At 41.0% G+C, this 19950-nt stretch overlaps 1 protein-coding gene across 1 annotated transcript in view; it reads left to right on the forward strand.

Annotated features, from left to right (window-relative positions):
• The first annotated feature begins 3357 nt into the window (after positions 1 to 3357).
• LOC148512610 (protein-glutamine gamma-glutamyltransferase E-like) overlaps positions 3358 to 19950 on the forward strand; it is a 31202-nt gene continuing 14609 nt past the window's right edge. The window contains exons 1-8 of the mRNA XM_088481887.1: positions 3358 to 3421; positions 6175 to 6227; positions 6762 to 6935; positions 8766 to 9005; positions 11274 to 11392; positions 13284 to 13412; positions 15504 to 15675; positions 17358 to 17493. Coding sequence (XP_088338013.1) covers positions 6221 to 6227; positions 6762 to 6935; positions 8766 to 9005; positions 11274 to 11392; positions 13284 to 13412; positions 15504 to 15675; positions 17358 to 17493 — 977 coding nt within the window. The 5' untranslated portion in view covers positions 3358 to 3421; positions 6175 to 6220. The remainder of the gene's footprint in view (positions 3422 to 6174; positions 6228 to 6761; positions 6936 to 8765; positions 9006 to 11273; positions 11393 to 13283; positions 13413 to 15503; positions 15676 to 17357; positions 17494 to 19950) is intronic.

Consider the following 19950-nt stretch of genomic DNA (forward strand, 5'->3'; position numbering starts at 1 on the left):
CCCTGGAAGAGTTGGTAATTCATTTTTATGAACATCATCTTCTCCACATTATGTGGAAGCAACCTCCTACGCCTTTCGCTGACAAGGTTCCCGGCTGCACTAAACACTCTTTCGGAGTACACACTGGAGGGGGGGCAACTCAGGTAAAATAGAGCCAGTCTGTACAGGGGCCTCCAAATTGCCACTTTTTCCTGCCAGTACAGGTACGGACTGTCTGACATGCCTACTTGGATGCTGTCACCGATGTAATCCTCCACCATTCTGTCAATGGTGACAGTATCATATGCAGTGACAGTAGACATGTCAGAAATTGTTGCCAGGTCCTTCAGTCCGGACCAGATGTCCAAACTTGGTCCTGCCTGCCCTGCATCACCGCCAGCGGGTTACTTAGGATACCTAAGTTTTTTCCTGGCAGCCCCAGTTGCGGGAGAAAATTAAGAAGGAGCTGTTGACGTGTCACGTTCCGCCTCAGCTGACAGTGTTTTCACCAGCAGGTCTTTGCACCTCTGCAGGCTTGTGTCGGCCGGAAAGAGAGACACAACATAGGCTTTAAACCTAGGATTGAGCACGGTGGCCAAAATGTAGTGGTCTGATTTCAACAGATTGACCACCCTGGAATCCTGGCAAAGCGAATGAAGGGCTTCATCCACAAGTCCCACATGCTGAGTGGAATCGCTCCATCTTAGCTCCTCCTTCACTTTCTCCAGCTGCTTCTGCAAAAGCCTGATGAGGGGAATGACCTGACTCAAGCTGGCAGTGTCTGAACTGACTTCATGTGTGGCAAGTTCGAAGGGCTGGAGAACCTTGCACAACACGGAAATCATTCTCCACTGCGCTTGAGTCAGGTGCATACCCCTCCTTTGCCTATGTCATAGGTGGATGCATAGGCTTGAATGGCCTTTTGCTGCTCCTCCATCCTCTGAAGCATATAGAGGGTTGAGTTCCACCGCGTCACAACCTCTTGCTTCAGGTGATGGCGGGGCAGGTTCAAGAGTGTTTGCTGGCGCTCCAGTCTTCGGCACGCAGTCGCTGAATGGCAAAAGTGGGCAGAAATTTTTTGGGCCACCCAAAGCGTCTCCTGCACGCCCCTGTCACTTTTCAGAAAATTCTGCACCACCAAGTTTATTGTGTGAGCAAAACATGGGACGTGCTGGAATTTGCCCAGATGTAATGCCCGCACAATATTGGTGGCGTTGTCAGATATCACAAATCCCCAGGAGAGTCTAAGTGGAGTAAGCCACTGAGGAATGATTTCCCTCAGTTTCTCTAAGAGGTTGTCGGCGGTGTGCCTCTTACTGAAACCAGTGATACACAGCGTAGCCTGCCTTGGAACGAGCTGGCGTTTCTGAGATGCTGCTACTGGTGATGCTGCTGTTGTTGCTGCATAAGGTGATACATCTACCCAGTGGGCTGTCACAGTCATATAGTCCTTAGTCTGCCCTGTTCCACTTGTCCACATGTCCGTGGTTAAGTGGACATTGGGTACAACGGCATTTTTCAGGACACTGAGGACACTTTTTCTGACGTTTCTGTACAGTCTCGGTATCGCCTGCCTAGTGAAGTAGGCGGGATGATGCCGTTTTGCCTTGATTTCAGATCCGAGTCAGGCGGGAAAAGTCGAGCCTGACTCGGATCTGCCTCGGATCGGGGGGGCTCGGGGGGGTTCGGATTTCAGAAATCCGAACCCGCTCACCCCTAGAAAATAGGCAAAAATGGTCATTCAGACAAATTGTTTAAACTTAAAACACACAAATGTAACCAATTTGAATATTTTTTTTTGTCCTTTTTTCGGTGTTTAAAACCATATGATTGACTGTCATTTGCTCCCATACATTACCAGGTTTTCATTCCAACCAGCCAGATTGGACAGATATCTGACACAAAACTGCATAGTGTATGCCCAGCTTTAGTATAATGTTTACCAACATTTTTTTATATTTTAAAAATGTTTTTATTTTATCTATATTTTAAACTATTGGTTTTTTTCCATGAGTGGAACTGAAACCACAAATCTGTGAAACTTCTGCATACAGAGACTGTACCAGAGAAGCATTAACCCTTAAACCTTTGGTCCAGTATAATCGGGGCAGCTATGTTTTGCCAGCTGCCCTGGCACTGTGTTTGGTAATGCTGGGCATACACTATTCAATTATCTGAAAGATATCTGTCCAATCTGGCTGGTTGGAATAAAAATCTGGTAATGTATGGGAGCAAATTACATACATCATTTGCTCACAAACACTGGAAAACAGACAAAACTTGTCGTTCAGACAAATTGGTTAAAACACACAAATTTAACCAATTTGAACAATTTTTTATGTCCTTTTTTCAGTGGTTAAAACCATATGATCGACTGTCATTTGCTCCCATACATTTCCAGGTTTTCATTCCAACCAGCCAGATTGGACAGATATCTGACACAAAACTGCATAGTGTATGCCCAGCATTAGTGATTTTTTAATGACAGAATTGGGGTTCTATTGATAAGCACTTTTATCAAAGTACTCACTTGAATGAGCCTTGAAGTTCATTAGGAATATTACTTTTATTAGTATTACTATACTTTTTATTTATTACATATGGCTTAGCAAAACTGCACTATGGTTTGTGTTTGTGTTTCGTAACTTTTTCCAACAGTTTGTGTTAGAAGTGTCAAATACATTGTCCATTACTAATTAAAATTAGACAGCATAGTCAGTTATCTGTGGGGCTGATATTCCTAGCAAGTGAATGAATCAGTTTGCTTGGTTCATAATTAATCCATCTGTTCCCTCACAGGGATAATCTCAAAACACGGCCTACTGGGGAACTTGAAAATCAAAGCATTAGTATGAGTCCTTCATTTAGGGCAGTGGTCCTCAGGACCCCACACAGTTCACGTTTTACAGGTCACCCAGCAGGTGCACAGGTGTATTCATTACTCGCTGACACATTTTAAAATGTTCACAGATGGAGCTAATTATTTCACCTGTGATTCTGTGAGGAGACCTGGAAAACATGCACTGTTTGGGGTCCTGAGGACAGAGTTTGAGAACCTGTGATTTAGGGGCCTATGTATCAAAGCTTGATGTGAGATAAAATTGTTAAATATATATCACCAACCAATCAGCTCCAAACTATCATTTCTTAAACACAGCCTGCAAAATGTAAGTTATATACTGATTGGTTGGTGATCTATATCTCACAAGTTAATCTCACATCATGCTTTGATACAAGTGATCATGAATCCTGTGGTATTGTTATATCTATTTATCATTCTTACTTGGTGGGGATTCATTCTAAATCCAGATCTTAGAATCCACTTCCAGGTTACAGTGACAGTCATTTTCCATCAACTTATAAAAGGTCCATGTGGTTTGTTGGATCACTATTCTGTGGTGCACAGAGTGGCTGTGTTGTGATTGGGAGAGAACGGTGTCTGGTAATTTGTATATTGTGATCGGGCATAAATATTCCAATTAATGCTTTATTATATTATTAAGTGGTTAATGCAATGCTCAGCAACATACAGTATATTGCCTTCCAGTGTATTTTCTTGTTTGGTTTAAATGTGTTCATCTGCATTGTTATAGCATGCTTCTATTTATTTGGACTGAGTGGCTTATATAGTTCTTCACTGTTCCTAATATTCAATGACCACATAAGGTTCTAAGATTTGTTCCACACAGGGATAATCTCAAAACATTGTCTCAAGTTTAATGTTCAGATCTTTTAAAACTGGGCAACTCTAAAATATGCAATTTTTTAAAAATCGGATTAAATATAAATTCTGATCCTGGGTGTTGTAGGTTGTTTTAAATTGGCAACTTTGCCACATTTTAAAATGTATGCCTGAAAATTGTCTAAGGGCTTTAATTTATTAACTTTATTTTTACTAAAATAAAGTGGAAAAAGGGTGTTTTCACACCCTATTCTCATTATTTTAGTTTCACCTACAGTTACTATAGGGCAATTGGAGTAGAATTCGTAAAATTCTACTCCAACCCAAAGTATCTCTACTTTTTAGTAAGCAGATTGCATTTCCCATAATTGTAATGGGAAATGTGATCTGACCAGAATTACTAAAAATAAACTGTAAAAAAAATATCGGGGAAAGCCCTGTGATAATGCCACCTGGAGGTGGCATTATCCAGGTTCTCCCACCCCCCAGTTACCGGACTCCTGCCTTGCTCTAACGGGGAGAGTAGAGCCGGGAGTCGGAGTTAGCAGCAAGGGTTGGTCAACGCATGCGCGGGGCACTGGTCACGGTATTTTTTTGCAAAAATACCATGACGAGTGTGTGGAGGAGATTTGCAGGGACAGAGCTTTCTCGCAAGCTCTGTCACTGCAAGGGATTTGTAGTAAATCCCTGTGATATTGCCTGAATTCGCAATGCGAATTCAGTCGGTAATATCACACTACAATCTGCACTACCAATGCGGATTGTAGTAAATAGAGCCCTAAATGTTAAGGCCCCCTCCATACACAGTGCGATATGTGACTTATGATCCGACATATCGGGCACTCTCCACACATGGAGCGATCGGGTGGCCAACTGCCTGATATCTTAGCTCCCCCACCTGCATAGCGCTGCATGGGATTGTACATCATATCCCCAGATCAAGTGAACATCCAGTAAAATCTGGAGGAGCGATTTATGATCCCACGGGAGCGGCACTGGCTGCTATCATAATCACACACAGTATGATACAGCAGCGATATCGATCCAAGCCATCGGATCGGCTGCTATATTTCACTGTGTATGGGGGCCTTTAGTGGTGATAGATTTGTTCCAAACTTGTTACATACAGTGCCCGGGGCATTTTTAAGAGGAGGGGACCCGTGTGCACTACTCGAGCATGAAAGGCATACACCTGTCTATATAAGGTCCCACAGTTGACAGTGCATGTCAGATCACAAACCAAGCATGAAGTCCAAGGAATTGTCTGTAGACCGACGAGACAGGATTGTCTCGAGGCACAAATCTGGGGATGGGTACAGAAAAATATCTGCTGCTTTGAAGGTCCCAATGAGCACAGTGGCCTCCATCATCTGTAAATGGAAGAAGTTCGGAACCACCAGGACTCTTCCTAGAGTTGGCCGGCCATCTAAACTGAGCGATCGTGGGAGAAGGGCCCTAGTCAGGGAGGTGACAAAGAACTCAATGGTCACTCTGTCAGAGCTATAGCATTCCTCTGTGGAGCGAGGATAACTTTCCAGAAGGACAGCCATCTCTGCAGCAATCCACCAATCAGGCCTGTATGGTAGAGTGGCCAGACGGAAGTCACTTCTTAGTAAAAAGCACATGGGAGCCCGCCTGGAGTTTGCCAAAATGCACCTGAAGGACACTCAGGCCATGAGAAACAAAATTCTCTGGTCTGATGAGACAAAGATTGAACTATTTGGCATCAGTGCCACGTGTTATGTTTGGAGGAAACCAGGCACCGCTCATCACAGGCCAATACCATCCCTACAGTGAAGCATGGTAGTGGCAGCATCATGCTGTGGTGATGTTTTTCAGAGGCGGGAACTGGGAGACTAGTCAGGATAGAAGGAAAGATGAATGCAGCAATGTACAGAGACATCCTGGATGAAAATCTGCTCCAGAGCACTCTTGACCTCAGACTGGGGTGACTGGTCATCTTTCAGCAGGACAACGACCCTAAGCACACAGCGAAGATATCAAAGGAGTGGCTCCAGGACAACTCTGACTGTCCTTGAGTGGCCCAGACTTGAATCCGATTGAACATCTCTGGAGAGATCTGAAAATGGCTGTGCACCAACGCTTCCCATCCTACCTGATGGAGCTTGTGAGGTGCTGCAAAAAGGAATGGGCAAAACTGCCCAAAGATAGGTGTGGCATCATATTCAAAAAGACTTGAGGCTATAATTGCTGCCAAAGGTGCATCAACAAAGTATTGAGCAAAGGCTGTGAATACTTATGTACATGTGATTTCTTAGGGTTTTTTTTTATTTAATTAAATTTGCAAAAATCTCACTTTTTACACATTGTCATTATGGGGTATTGTGTGTAGAATTTTGAGGACAGAAATGAATGTATTCAATTTTGGAATAAGGCTGTAACAAAATGTGGAAAGTGAAGCGCTGTGAATACTTTCTGGATGCACTGTAGATACGCCACTGTACAGTGCTAGCAATGATCACAGCTCCTGAAAACCAGTCTTTGTGTTTTAGAGCATTGAACTAAAGAAAAGCTGCTTTTCTACCAAACCGAGACACCATGACAAGTAAGTGCATTAATTGGTGCTATGTCTCTACTGTGGTGCTGAATGGTATGTAGAAATGCCGTGTCTACACTATACTGTACTCAGGTTTTTGCACATTATGCCACTTGTGCTTGGAGGCACACTAGTAATCCTAATATATGTAGTTATCTTATGGAAGGCTATCCCACTATTCATGTATCTATTGAAAAGTGGCTTCCTCCATATGTTGCATGAATATTGCAGTGAACGTATTACAGTAGATACTTTGCAGGAGAAAGAGGGCTCTCACCATTTGAATTGGCTTAAAGTCCAGTACTTTCAATTGCATACCACCATGTGTATTACAGGTTAATGTAAGTCAGTCTGTTGTAGTCTCATATTGCAGGACCTTTGACAAGACTCACCGTAAAAACATCTGTCCATGAATCTTTATCTATGGTAAAATGTGTAGCCTATGTTCTAGGTGTGTGGTGGTGGTTTTGTTTTTTGTTTTCTTGAACACCCGGCAAGAAGTCTCTTTAGTTACCAGTAACAGCATCTGATCTTGTATTACAGGCCTGCGGCTCCTAAATTCACGCTTTGAGCACAGCGCAAATTCTTTGGCACACAGAACTAACCATTTCTCCACCAAAGCTCATGTTGTTAGAAGAGGACAGCCCTTCAATGTATTGCTCACATTCAACAGTGCCTTTCAGCCTACAGACTCGCTCTCTCTAACTGCTGAAACGGGTAATGTAATCCAGAACCTTTTCTCTGCTTCCTGAATGCTACTTTTACTGTATGGTAAACTGTCTAAGGCCTTTTTACATGACACGGGTCTATTTACTAAGCTGTGCTAGGAGAAAGTGAACGGGAATAAGGTACCAGCCAATCAGCTCCTAACTGCCATTTTTCAAACACTGCCTGTGACATGGCAGTTAGGTGCTGGTTGGCTGGTACCTTATCACTGGTCACTTTACCTCCTAACAGCTTAGTAAATGGAGACCCCACAATATTTAACTGATGCATGTACCAGTACTTGGAAAACCACATATTAAGCTGCATGTCCATGGAATATTAAAGTAGATTTTATGCTAAATAGTGAATTGTTCCATATTCAATAAAGATGCTTCACACAAGGATGCTCCAAAAAGTGTTTTCTTGGAATGCAGCCTTTTTGGGCTTCCTACATGTACATGCATCCACTGTGATGTAATAAGTCAGTCCACTGGAGCTGATGTTCCTCTTACATTCATCATGGTTACTAACTGCTCAACCTTGGCATTACATCTGACATAGTTTGGCTGCCTTATGCCGGCCATACACTGATACTGAAACGTCACGATGTGTTGTACGATTTTCCTTTGAGATTCTTCCCTTGAAATTCTCCATAAGATGTGTTCAAATGGTTTATGATTGATTGTTATGATCATACGATATGGATGCTAATGTGGATCACATTGTACACAATAGATCACAATCTTACGGTTTTCCCATAAGATCTACAGTACAATCCAGCTATACGACTGGGGATGCACATCATAAACATACAGAATCAACACACTGTTGTATGGGCTGCTTTAGAAGCATTCGGGCATATTGATGTTTGGGCCATTTTCTTTAAAAAAAACCAAAAAAACTACTAGTTCTTAAATTCACATCCTTTTAGTGAGCAGATCACATTCCCATATTTTTAATGTGAAATCTGATCTGTTTCAGATTTACTAAAAAAAAAATTGTGGGAAAATACCAAGAGGGAGCCCTGCAATAACTCTGGAGATGGCATTATGCAGGGTTCCTCCCTTGTTGAACCTACTGTAGCTTAGCCTTCCATCTCTGCTAATAGGGAAAGCGGAGCCCAGAGCATTCTTATTTGGATTTATAAATGTCTGTACAATGTTTTAGAATTCCTTAATTTCGGTTCATGATTGGTGTTGTGGTTTAACAAATGAGGTAGATGTATTGTCATGGATGAGGCATTATGTAAGTCATTTGGTGCTTTCAGGGAGTGGCAAATCTTCCATGCATTACACAATCATCTTGGAATCTTTTTGGTACGGAGTGGGCATAATTTTCTAAAGAGTATTGTATTAGCCTGTTAGGACAGTGGGACCATCAGGCTTGAGGGCAATGGAGTCTTGATATTCTTTAAAAGAGCATCATAAGATTGGTGCTCAAATTAACAAAATGTAATGTATGTTAACTCCAAACTAAGTCTCTAATGACCAACCTAGATGGTCTAAAATGTGCTTTGACAACTTGGTAAGAATCTAACTTGATAAAACTTGTATGTGTGGAAACTGTAAAATGTTTGCTATGGCTACTCAAAATCTTGCAAGGGGCTTGGAGTGTTTGGTGGCACTCCAACTGAGTCTTTTCTGTTCTAACATATACCTCTATGATCAGGGCTATTCCTATTAACCTTTGGTACCAAACTGTGTTGCTCTGCTATTTCCATTGGATAAACTTGTATCCAGAAAGCAGCTCTGACAATGGATATTGGAAATTAAATTCTGCATGACAAACACAAGAGAACTGGAAACATGCCAATTGTCTGACTTTTTGTTTTTCTTGTTCCAGGCCCTTTTCCATCAGTAGCTACAAATACAAAGGCAGTGATGGCAATCACCACCTCTAGCAGTGGAACATCTTGGAGTGCAGTCTCTAAATCAATGAATAACCCCCTCATGGTTATCCTAAGCTCTCCTGTCAATGCTGTCATTGGGCGTTATCGTCTGAGTCTGTATGTTACTAGTGGAGGGAAGACCACTTATAACAGACTTGATGACTTCATTATGTTGTTTAATCCCTGGGTCTCAGGTAATATACCCTCAATAAATGGACAAATGATCAAATTATATTGAGGTCTATATTGATCATAGAAAGAACCCTAGGAGCTCCAGAAACTGTAGCTAATGAATAATTTCTAGAAGCGGCTCACCACTGAGGGGTTGGCTTGTCTCCAATTTTAGGATCCTATATCTAAGAAGCAGATGTGTGGGAGCGCTAACTAGAAATGGGTAAAAGGTGCACAAATAAGATGTGCAAATAACAATTGGTAGATTAAAATAGGGAATCCATTTAATGGTGGTATGAATTGATCATAATCATCCCATAATCTATGTAAGATATACATAGAAATAAAATGACAGAATGAACATGAGTGGTTGTACAAAAACAATAGGCATATAATAGGAATGTGTTCCTTGATAGAAAATAGTTATTTTCTGTATAGCAATGTCCACAGATGGCATTAGGAAGTTCTGTAAATAGGGCAAGTTCAAATCTCTTAAGGTTAGAGATGGTCTTATCACAGTTGAATTGGAATTTTGAATGTGACAAATATTTGTGCAGGATCAGTATGTGTCCACCCCCCTCTGTGGGGTACTTGTAGTAGTCCCGCTTGCTTACCTACTTGATGTAGATGTCTCTAAGTGGTGTAACGGACAACACTGTAGCCCCGCTTGCTTACCTGCTCGATGTGAATATCTTATGAGCAGTGAAGCTGAGGTCACGAGAGTCTGTCCTGTCTTTGAAGGATTTGTCCCGGCTGGGAAAGAGCTCTGACTCAGACTTATATTCTGCTCAAGTGAGCTCCGGGCGGCAATGCGCCTGTGAAGAGAGCCGTCGGAGCCGTTCGTGCAGTCTGCCTCCATATATTACTTCAAAATTTGTAAATCCAAGTGAGTGGTGTGGGGCTGATTGCCAGTAATTATTTGGTGCTAAGGCAATGGTGGGTGAGAGAACCTAATGAGTTTCTCGGCCTCACATATACTGGCTGTTTCCTCAGAGGTAGTGGATCTCACTCCTATGTGCCTTCTTTTTATGCTCCTGTAATGATAGTAAGCACTTACAGATGTGGATCTTGGAACATCATTTTGTTGCCAGTTTATTAGATGCAAATAACTTTGTATCCACTGTGTAATGTTTTATCTCAGTTTTGTTTCAATTGTAAATTTCTTTACAAAGAATATATATCATCTTGGATATAATTATAATAGATTATAATATTTGTTAGTCCAGAAGACTTCTAAAATTATGTATAAATAAAGCATACAAATAGATATATAACAAATTAACTAGATCTTAATTAAAACAATAAAATCTTTATTAAATATAACAAAATATATAGTGTTAGATAAAATTTGTGAAATGCAATAAAATAAACTTAATATAGTGAAGTAGATGTTTATAGATATTCAATAAACGATACCTTTTCCTTATTTATATATAATAAAATAATTTTATGTATTGTATTCATAGTTACAGAACAGATCATTGGTCAGTGTAGATAGTTTTAGTTATAGGTTTTGTTCTAATTTAGATTGAAAAATGTCATACAAATTTGATGGAACCACTTAAAAAGAAGAGACAAAAAACTCTTCTGCATCACTTGTTCTAATGTCGGGGGGGGGGAGGAAACCACCTGCCGTGGCTATTTAAAAATGCAGAACATTCTGCAGGGCTAATCGGGGGTACCCAGAGTGAACCCTTATGTCTGGACATCTTTAGGGGGCCCTAGGAGCAAAACCGCCAAATTCACTAACTTTAAGCAATTCTTACCTTTTCTGCAGGCTCCCGTTTTCACTGCTTCCTAATTGAATACGGGGATAAAGTGGGCACGCCCCCGATACTTTATCCCAGGAAAGGCTGCGATGTGGAGAGAAAAGTCCAGCACTGACTTTTTGCTCCCCCAATTGAATAACCCCCTAAGACTTGGATGGAGATAGTAGCAGCCATCAGCTCCTGACTGCCATGTCACAGGCTGTGTTTGAAAAATTAGTTAGGATCTGATTGGTAATGTGAATGGAGAAAGTACAAACCAACCAGCTCCTGTCACTTTTTCAAACTGCCTGTGACATGGCAGTTGGGAGCTGGTACTTTATCTCTGTTCACTTTTTTTTTACTTTCTATTTTTTTTTTCTCCATCTGAGGCTTGTTAAATGGACCCCACAGCCTGTAAACTGACATTTAGGAGCTGATTGTTTGGTACTTTATCTCTCTCTCTCCAAGGCTTAATGAATAGACCCATATGTGTATCTGTTATGTTGTTGAAGCCTACATCTAATGTGCATATTTCTGATCCAGGTGATGAGGTCTACATGAGCAATGAGGATGAGAAGAGAGAGTATGTTCTTAATGAGACTGGGCTAATTTTCATTGGGAATGCACAGTATCGGCAATCTCGTTACTGGGATTATGGCCAGGTAACTTTGGCTGCTTAATATTAAAGCTCTACACTTCTTTGCCGTTTTTGTTTGTTTTTTATGGTGTCCACATATTACATGGAACTTGCTGTCAAATTTCTCAATCAATTGTACAGACCTGTGTAAAGTGCGCTAACTTGGTAAGATTAACCTACAGTGTTTTTGGACTATAAGAGGAAACTAGGGTAATGTAGGAAGATGGTTAGTTATGGCAACAAATCCTAGTTGGTGGTGCATCCTGCACTCCCTTCTATGGTTTGGAGTATATGACTTAGGGGATATCATCCCTGTATGCTGCCCTGGTTACTAGTGACTTTTTCCAAGCTGTCAGGAGTTTAATAATCAAATAGTGTAAAAGAAAAGATCCCTTGATGTGTAAGATGGGTAGATGGTTTTAAACATGAATATTCACATATTTAATGTCTTTAAAGTTAGGTCTTAAATGGTCTCCTATAACATGTAGTAGTTATATAATTATGGTAACTTCTGACAAAACACAATATTTAAAACTGCACAGTTTGGATGGAAACAGTAAAGTGATAGAATGCTATGTTTTCTATTCAATAATTCTCTACTGGTACAAAGAACATATAAGGCAGAATTATATTAAGAGTCCTTTGGTGCACTAGTGAGTGAATTCAAGTCCAAAGGTTGTAGGGAAGCTGATGTCCATTTTACTCTTCAGTCATTAGGAAGGGAGATGGTGTGACCACCCATAAATTTTAAAAAGTTGGTTCCTTCTTATAGCCATAGGGGTTTATTTACAAAGCATAAAGTTGTAAACCCTGGTGCTTCTGATTACATTTGATATTTAAAAGGGCAATGCTTTTACTAGCCATGTCTTGATAGTAAAAGAATTACCCTTTTAAATATCTGGCATAAACATGGTCAGTAGCGCTGCTCTTCACCAATAAACCCCATAGTCATGGGTCTTAAAGTTGTGCTGTAACTGGAACCAAAAAGGAAACTGGTAGGGTTTATGGGATCAAGAAAGTTGATAAGATGTAGTTTCTGGTGTGCTGTTTCTAATTTATGGGGGATCTAGAAAAACTAGGTCAAAGGATTTGATGATTTATGCCAGGAAAACTTGTGGGTTGAGGTTGAGAACTCCAAACTACAGTAGCCATGTCTTGAGGATTTCTGTCTGTGGAAACAGGTGGGATAATCACTGTTTTATTGCAAAATAAACTAGCTCACCTGTGCATGATTACAGAAATTCACAAAATGACATGTTGGTGGTACTTGAAGACTGAGACACCTTGGTTTAGACGTGCAGAGTAAAAATGTACCTTGTGGCTTAGGTGTTTCAATGTTTGAGATAATTTGAACACAAACTTCCATGAGCATGGATTTGTATTTTGAGCAACTGTTTTGACTGGGGCAAATGGTGAATTCAGTACTAACACATCAGTGTAGTTTGATCATACAAATTGTGACTCATCTGATCCAGCTGGAGTGCCAAACCTGAAACCAGATCTGGTTTTACACTGTGTACACTGGCTGATCTAGAGCAATCTAAAAAGAGGGTCAAAATGGTGGTTCATGGTGCTGATGTTTCATTAATATTTGAGCACTTTCTATGTCAACAATGGTTATTTGCATGAAACATGCTGTTCCACTTTATAGTTGGTAGAAAAACATTAGGCTGCCTTCAAAAATAAGCGGTGAAGTGTCTGTACAGACATGTACTGTTCTAGAACTTGGATATCAGACTAGTCCATTCCAGATATCTAATAGACTAGGTAGACTTACCTGGCCACTTTTTCTAGAAAAAAAAAAAAGGATGGTGCCTCCCAGTTTACCATTACCCTAACACTAGGAACCAATGTTTAATTATAGGTTGAGTGGTCATTCTCGCTTTTATAGTAATGATTTCTATTTCTGTTTTCAGTTTGAAGATGATGTATTGGACATAACCCTCTCATTGCTGGATAAAAATTCAAACTACAAGAAAAATTCTGCTAAAGATGTTTCACTCAGACATGATCCAGTTTATGTGGGAAGAGTGCTTAGTGCCATGGTAACATGTGACTCATCTAGCTTAAGTTCTGTGTAATCATAAAAGTACAAGCAAATATGCCTTGAATATTTGCTGTCCACCTAGGAGATGCCCCTTATCAGTAGTAGTATCGGAACACTAGGGCCATCAAATGCTCACATCTACTGATGATGGTCAGTCATGCCTTCTTGGGTTATGGCTCAGACTCCCAATCAGCCCCTTAATATTTGGTTGCTGGAAAGAATGAACTGAAAGTGGATTGGGGAGTGTAGGACAAGAAGTAAGATTTCGCATGATGCAACATCTTGAGACAATGACTGTCTTTAGTAGGTACCAAACTCTTGTCTGAGGGAAGAAGTCCAGGCGTGCAGAGTAGCTAGCTGAAGTTTGCAAAGACACTGGGGGTTAGACATGGTGGATTTTGGAGGAGGGAAGAATGTGTGCTTTTCAAATGAGTGATGTTTATTGGCAGTTCCCAACTTTAATACCGTGGAGAGGCTGCAGCATCTCATTGGCTGTGGTCCAGTCCCTATAAATTGAGCATGTACACAAAAGCAGCACTGGTGCTAGAGGCTGCTGTAATAAAATGCTTCAAATTGAAGTGCCTCATCTGCTAATGTTAGACCAGACTGGCAGTTCCAGGGCCAGAATAATCCTACCCCCCCCCCCCCCACTCAAGCTGCAGAAAGCCCTTCCAATGGGAAGCCCCTTCTGCTTTCATTATAGCAGCCAAAGGACTGCTGGAACACAGTGGTAGCCTAGGAGCTCACAGGAAAGTGATTATTTTATAGTGGGGGTGCAGCCCCTAGCTAAAATCAATCACTGGCAGTATTGTAAGATTAGTATGAATTCATTGTGGAGCAAGTTGGCATTGGAGTAAGATTGCCTCCAGTGGTGCTCAACAGTGTGTGTATTTTTGCAGGTAGTGGGTCTATTTAGTGTGCCATGGTTGAGGTTTAGATTGTTGGAAACTGTTGGCTGGATCTGCATTGTCTAGGACTGAAGTGTCTTGTAAATGAGAACTGCTTGGGCAGAACAGGTTGGTCACTGAGTAATTGTATTCATGAAAATGGCCTATTGATTTGGTCAAGAGTATTGAGGTTACCTCATGCCCAAATACAGTAAAGTGTGGATGGAAGGAGGTTGTGGTTGGACAGTAGGAAACGAGAGAATAGAAGTGAGGGAGGACCAGGTCAAGGGTGTTGATCAGTTTTTCGGAGATAAATTTCACTGGGTAAGACTAAAGAAGTAAGTGAGGTTTTGTGGCAATAGGTATTGGATTTTACTATGGAATTCTCCAATTTCCTTTGAACCACCACTAAGTGTTATTGTTAATGAGTAAACCAATTGTAGTTCACAAAACATAGCATGAAATAGAAGTGTAGTTGGCTGTTAGACTTTAAGGAGGTGATTCAGTTTTGTGTGCCCATCAGCAATTAAATTGTTCCCCCTCCCCATAGGGCAAAAGTGCTGCATTAGTGTCTAAAGTACACATTTCTGCTCACCACCTCAGAGGCTGCAAGCAGATGTATCTCCCGCAGTGATTTGCAGCTGAATAGAGCAACAATTTAATTACACCGTCAAGCACCCACAAGAAAGTCATGGGGAAAACCTTTGAATCTCCCCCTTTGCTTGATTAATTTAACTCTTTGCTTATGTCTGTAATCGCTCTCAAATTGAGTTTGGCAAGGCTACAGATATTTCTACATAAGCTTCCATCCTAGCATAGGTCTAACTATTGGTCAAATGTTGCTTGTGTCCTTAACATATGCACTGCTACTTGAGGTTTAGCAACTATCTGCTTTAGGGGACCCTTTTTACAGACAAAAAAAATTATTAGTTTCCAATAGAACTTGTTATAGTTTACAACTAAAATCGCTAAATTAGTTCATTAAATGGGACTTGCATATGGCAATTTCTATGTTGCACTGTCACTCAAACCTTCATGATTGCAAAATTCTAGATATATCTAATTCTGAATCGATAGTTTTGGTTGATCTTAAGGGGGGAGGGGGATGTAATTTCCTTCCCCCTTCTCTTCCTACTGCAGATACAGATCCAACTTTATTCCCAGATTTGAAAAGATCTTTGTTTTATTTCCTCACTTTTTAGGTTAACAGCAATGATGACCATGGGGTGGTTTTTGGAAACTGGAGTGCAGACTACTCTGGGGGCACAGAACCCACACAATGGAATGGAAGTGTTCCCATCCTACGCCAATGGAGTAAGGCTGGACCAGTAAAATATGGGCAGTGCTGGGTTTATGCAGGAGTACTTTGTACAGGTTTGTGCAGATCTAATTACACTCCATAGTGTTCAAGGCAGAAATTAAAGTGAGAGAGGGGGTAAAGTCTGCATAACTTGGGTGGCAGACATCAGGCAGCACTACCTGCTGAACTCCAGAGAAAAGGGATACACCAAAAGGCTTTCTAATTCACAATCTACAGTATATTTCCTACCACATATATGCACATACTAGGGTTCAGTTTTGTTGGGAGCCAATTATCTTACAGGCTTTGGAGTGTAGGAGGAGACCCTAGCAAGCACTAAGAATGTACAAACTCCGTAGTTTGGTTCGATTCACACCACGGCCTTAAGATCTCAGTGCTGTGAAGCAGTAATACTATCCATTACACCAACCATGCTTAAGATGAGAATTAAACTTTTATTATGGTAAAATATCAGGGTGGTCCATTTAATAGACTTCTACATTTTACAGCAATATGTAAAAATAAGTAAAAAAATCCAATTGTTGAAGAAAATGATTTCAAATGATGCTGTAACAGTACAATAGAATGTATTGTTTGCATGAAGGTGTCCAAATTGAAGTACTGAATTTGTAAAACATGAAGGGCCATATTCAATTACAGGCAAAAAGATGTCTTTGCCTGGCTTTTGGAGATTTTTTTTCGCCTGAAAACAGATCTCCAAATTCAATTCCAGGATTTCACCTATGTGGAAGCTCAATGCATTGAAATAAAAAAAGGTTCTCCTTTGAATAGCAGGAGATGAGGTAGATAATCTTTATTTTGTGGTGCTAACATGGGGAAACTACTCAGAACCCTTGGGACATATCTGTCAAATAAAAATGCCTCAACACCCCAAAACACATGTCCTTTTTTGGGGTGAAAATGTTAAAAGTATAAAGACTAGCAAAATGGGGTGCTGTAAGGAGGGGCCAAGTGTTTTTTGGATTGCAGGTGCATGTAGGAGGGTGTCTTTTTTCATGTTTTTAAAAGCTCACTATAGAGACCTGAAAATGGGTGCTAGCATATTGTCAGGTAGTCCATACGTGATTGGGCTACTTATTTTCACAAACACTGCTTTATGCCAGTCTTCACCACTTTTCCATAGACTTTAATAGCAAGCAATTAACACCACTTAAGTACCCTAAATAGTTCAGTTAGGGCTATTGGTACACATCCTTAATGACTTCCTGTGTCAGTCCATCTTTTCCTAGGGTACAGAGTGGTTCTCCCAATCCTCCTGCACTTTCCGCCAGTTCCCATTTTAGTCTATTTCAGGATTGAATTAGGCAGGAAGCGGGGACACGCACTGAGATTCCTCCTCTGAAGGAGGCGGAAAGTCTGACAGGCAAAACCTTTCCACGACAATTGAGTACAGGCCTAAGTTACAAAAGTATGTAGTAGCTTCTCATAATAAACACCGCTCCACCCTCTTGATTTAACAGGTGCAGTGTTGCTACACAATTTCAGTCAGGGTAAACTCTTCACGTGAACTGTAGGTAAAAAGTGTTAGCATGTATATACTTACAGAATGTAAATAACCATTACACTTAATGTACAGTAAATATTCAAAGTATGCTGCCCCAATATGAATGGGCATTAAGTAGGTGAGCATTGTGAATGCAATGATGTAAGCTGTGCAGAAGTATCTCTTGGATTGCATGACTATTGCCCTTTGTTTAATGTATGGAATGCAAATGAGCTGTGTATCTGTATTCAGTGCTCCGCTGCCTGGGGATTCCTGCGCGTGCTGTCTCTAACTTTGAGTCTGCTCATGACACTGATGGGAACCTCACTGTAGATCGATATGTTGATAGTGATGGAAGAGAAACATCTGACACAGAAGACAGCGTGTGGTAAGATCTTTGTTGTGTAGTAGCATAGTCCATGCTTCATATTTCGTATGCTCCTCTGGATTTTGTGCCATTGGCTTGACAAGCCTCACTTATCAGCATCTGATTGTACCTATTAGAGATCACATAAATATCTTTATTTTTACTATACCAAGCAAAAGGTATAAGACCAAGAACCTATCCAGTGCTATGGCCAAATGTATTAGGTTCTTTCATAAAAGCTTGTGTACGTCTAAATCAAGATCAAAGTCTAACTCTTTATAGCTGTCATTCCCTGTCGTCATCCTTAAATATCATCGCATATTTTATAATAGACTGTTTAGAAATGCATACCACCTCTGTACTTTATAAGATGGCATGTCATTGACAGGTACTTCTTGCCTGTGTAAATCTGAGTCAGATGTCATGCAGATGGATTTTTTACCTGGTCTTGAACAATTTAATTTAGAACTTTAGTTGCTAGCTGTTGGCCTGTTGTAATACAGTGCTCCAACATTCTTATAGTAGGGGCAACACTTCTGAACAGATGGCTCTGGCTTATGACAAAGTTGTCTGCCAAATGCACTTTTTAGGGGCAATATATTTACTATTGAGTCTGTGCATTTCTCCAGCACCTCGCACCCAATGATGTCCTAGATGGTGTGAATTTATTTAGGTTTTTAACCAAAGATTCTTAGAAAAATGTAATGCAATAATATTTAGGAATGAGTGCAGCTGAACATCACTCATTGGTGTTTAGGCAATCTCCTTTTAAACTTTACAAGCATTTTAAAGCAAGCCATTCTCTCCAATAGGACTTGTATAAATTGACATATTTGCATAGGGTGCACTCAGTTGTAAATCCTTCAGATCTTTCCCTGCCACAGTAGAGCTTGGGTTAATTGGCTTCTGACAAAACCGACCCTACTGTGTTGTAGGTAACTATAGATTAGTGTGGGGTTTTTTTTTTTTCTTTTTTTTAATTGGGGGAACCACAGCACCTGTAATAAACAAACATGGTGGGAACATATATATTCCTCATACAAGGATTTGGGGGACAATCAAACCAGTACAATGTCTTTGGGGGTGATTCAGCAGAGGAAGCAGGATCTATTACAGCTGCTAACATGAAAGCAGCTGTAATATGGTAATGCAACAGGAGGAGTCACACCTTTTGAACGCAGCTTGAATAAATAATGCATGCAAGTACACAGCTGGCTGATGTGATTGCCGATTATCAGATCCTCAGTGATTGCAGATCACTCAGCTGGCTGGTTCGTATATGCAACAGAAGCCAGGAAATCTCAATCAGCCAATCCTGGTATCTGCGAGCACCCATGTAGGCCATGGCCTGGTTCCTCCAGGAAAACGGGGGTGACACGCGGTTGTGAGGCTGAGTACGCCTCCTGCGCATGCACAGTCCTCCCACCATAGGAGATGTGGGCTAACCATTGCATACATCTCTAAATCCGGCCCTCTGTGTGATCATGCAGGACCTATACTACGCATGCGCAGATTCCTGACAATCAGGAATCTGCATTCAGCAGTGCACTACTGAACTGGGGCCTCTATCCCTATGGGGATAGCTTATTATGGCATGATTTGGATTTTTTTTTTTTTTTTTTGCCTGTGAAAGGCCACAATTTTTCACACCCAATGCTCTGACTTGTGCCTGGCTACCAGTGGAATTGCTTGTGTACCAGTCGTCATGCAAAAAAAAGTTACTCTTTCCTACCAAAAACCTGGGTCTGACCTGTGTTTACAGACATGGTTCCAACCCAAGTCAGACAGTCTACACAGCACCATCAATCTGGGTTATCCTACGGTCAGCCCTGTTCACATTGAACCTGGGTCTGCCCTGCTAAACTTGTTAGGTCATAAAGTGGGAGATGATTGCTCCACAACCAACAGTCGGCTAATTTTAGGCATTACCAAGGTCAAATAACCCAGGTTGCGCAGTTTACACTGCATTACCCAGGTCTGTTTTGGGTCTGACCCTGGTAGCTACCTTGGTTGGATTGCCAGGTCACATTTACACTGAGTTGTGACCCAGGTAGACCCAGAAATAACCCGGGTTATCGCAGCAGTGTAAAAGGGCTATTGGTGAGGGCTTCATTGCCATGCATTACTGATTGGTGTCCTGTAAGTAGTCGGGATATGGTAAATACAATATATTTATTATTGACCCAGGAAGGATACTTGGTTGGGTCCCCTTCAATTAAGGATGGTTGCAGGATTTAAATTTGTTTCATTAGTAGTTGGCTACTGAAGTTATCCAACACCATTCTATTGCAATAATGTGGTAATACATACTTGCAACACTATCTCTCTATCATAAATAACACTCTACAAGACAACCTGTCATAACCAGCAGTGGCTCCTATCCTATTGGATGATGGGGCTGCCCAAGGAAAGGAGACTGTCCCTGCACCGGCATATCTGCAAGCAGCGATGGCGCCACACAACACTGGCTTCTAGGGA

Source organism: Taudactylus pleione, unplaced genomic scaffold, assembly GCF_031769625.1.
Source record: "Taudactylus pleione unplaced genomic scaffold, aTauple2 ptg000279l, whole genome shotgun sequence".
Taxonomy (NCBI): Eukaryota; Metazoa; Chordata; class Amphibia; order Anura; family Myobatrachidae; genus Taudactylus; species Taudactylus pleione.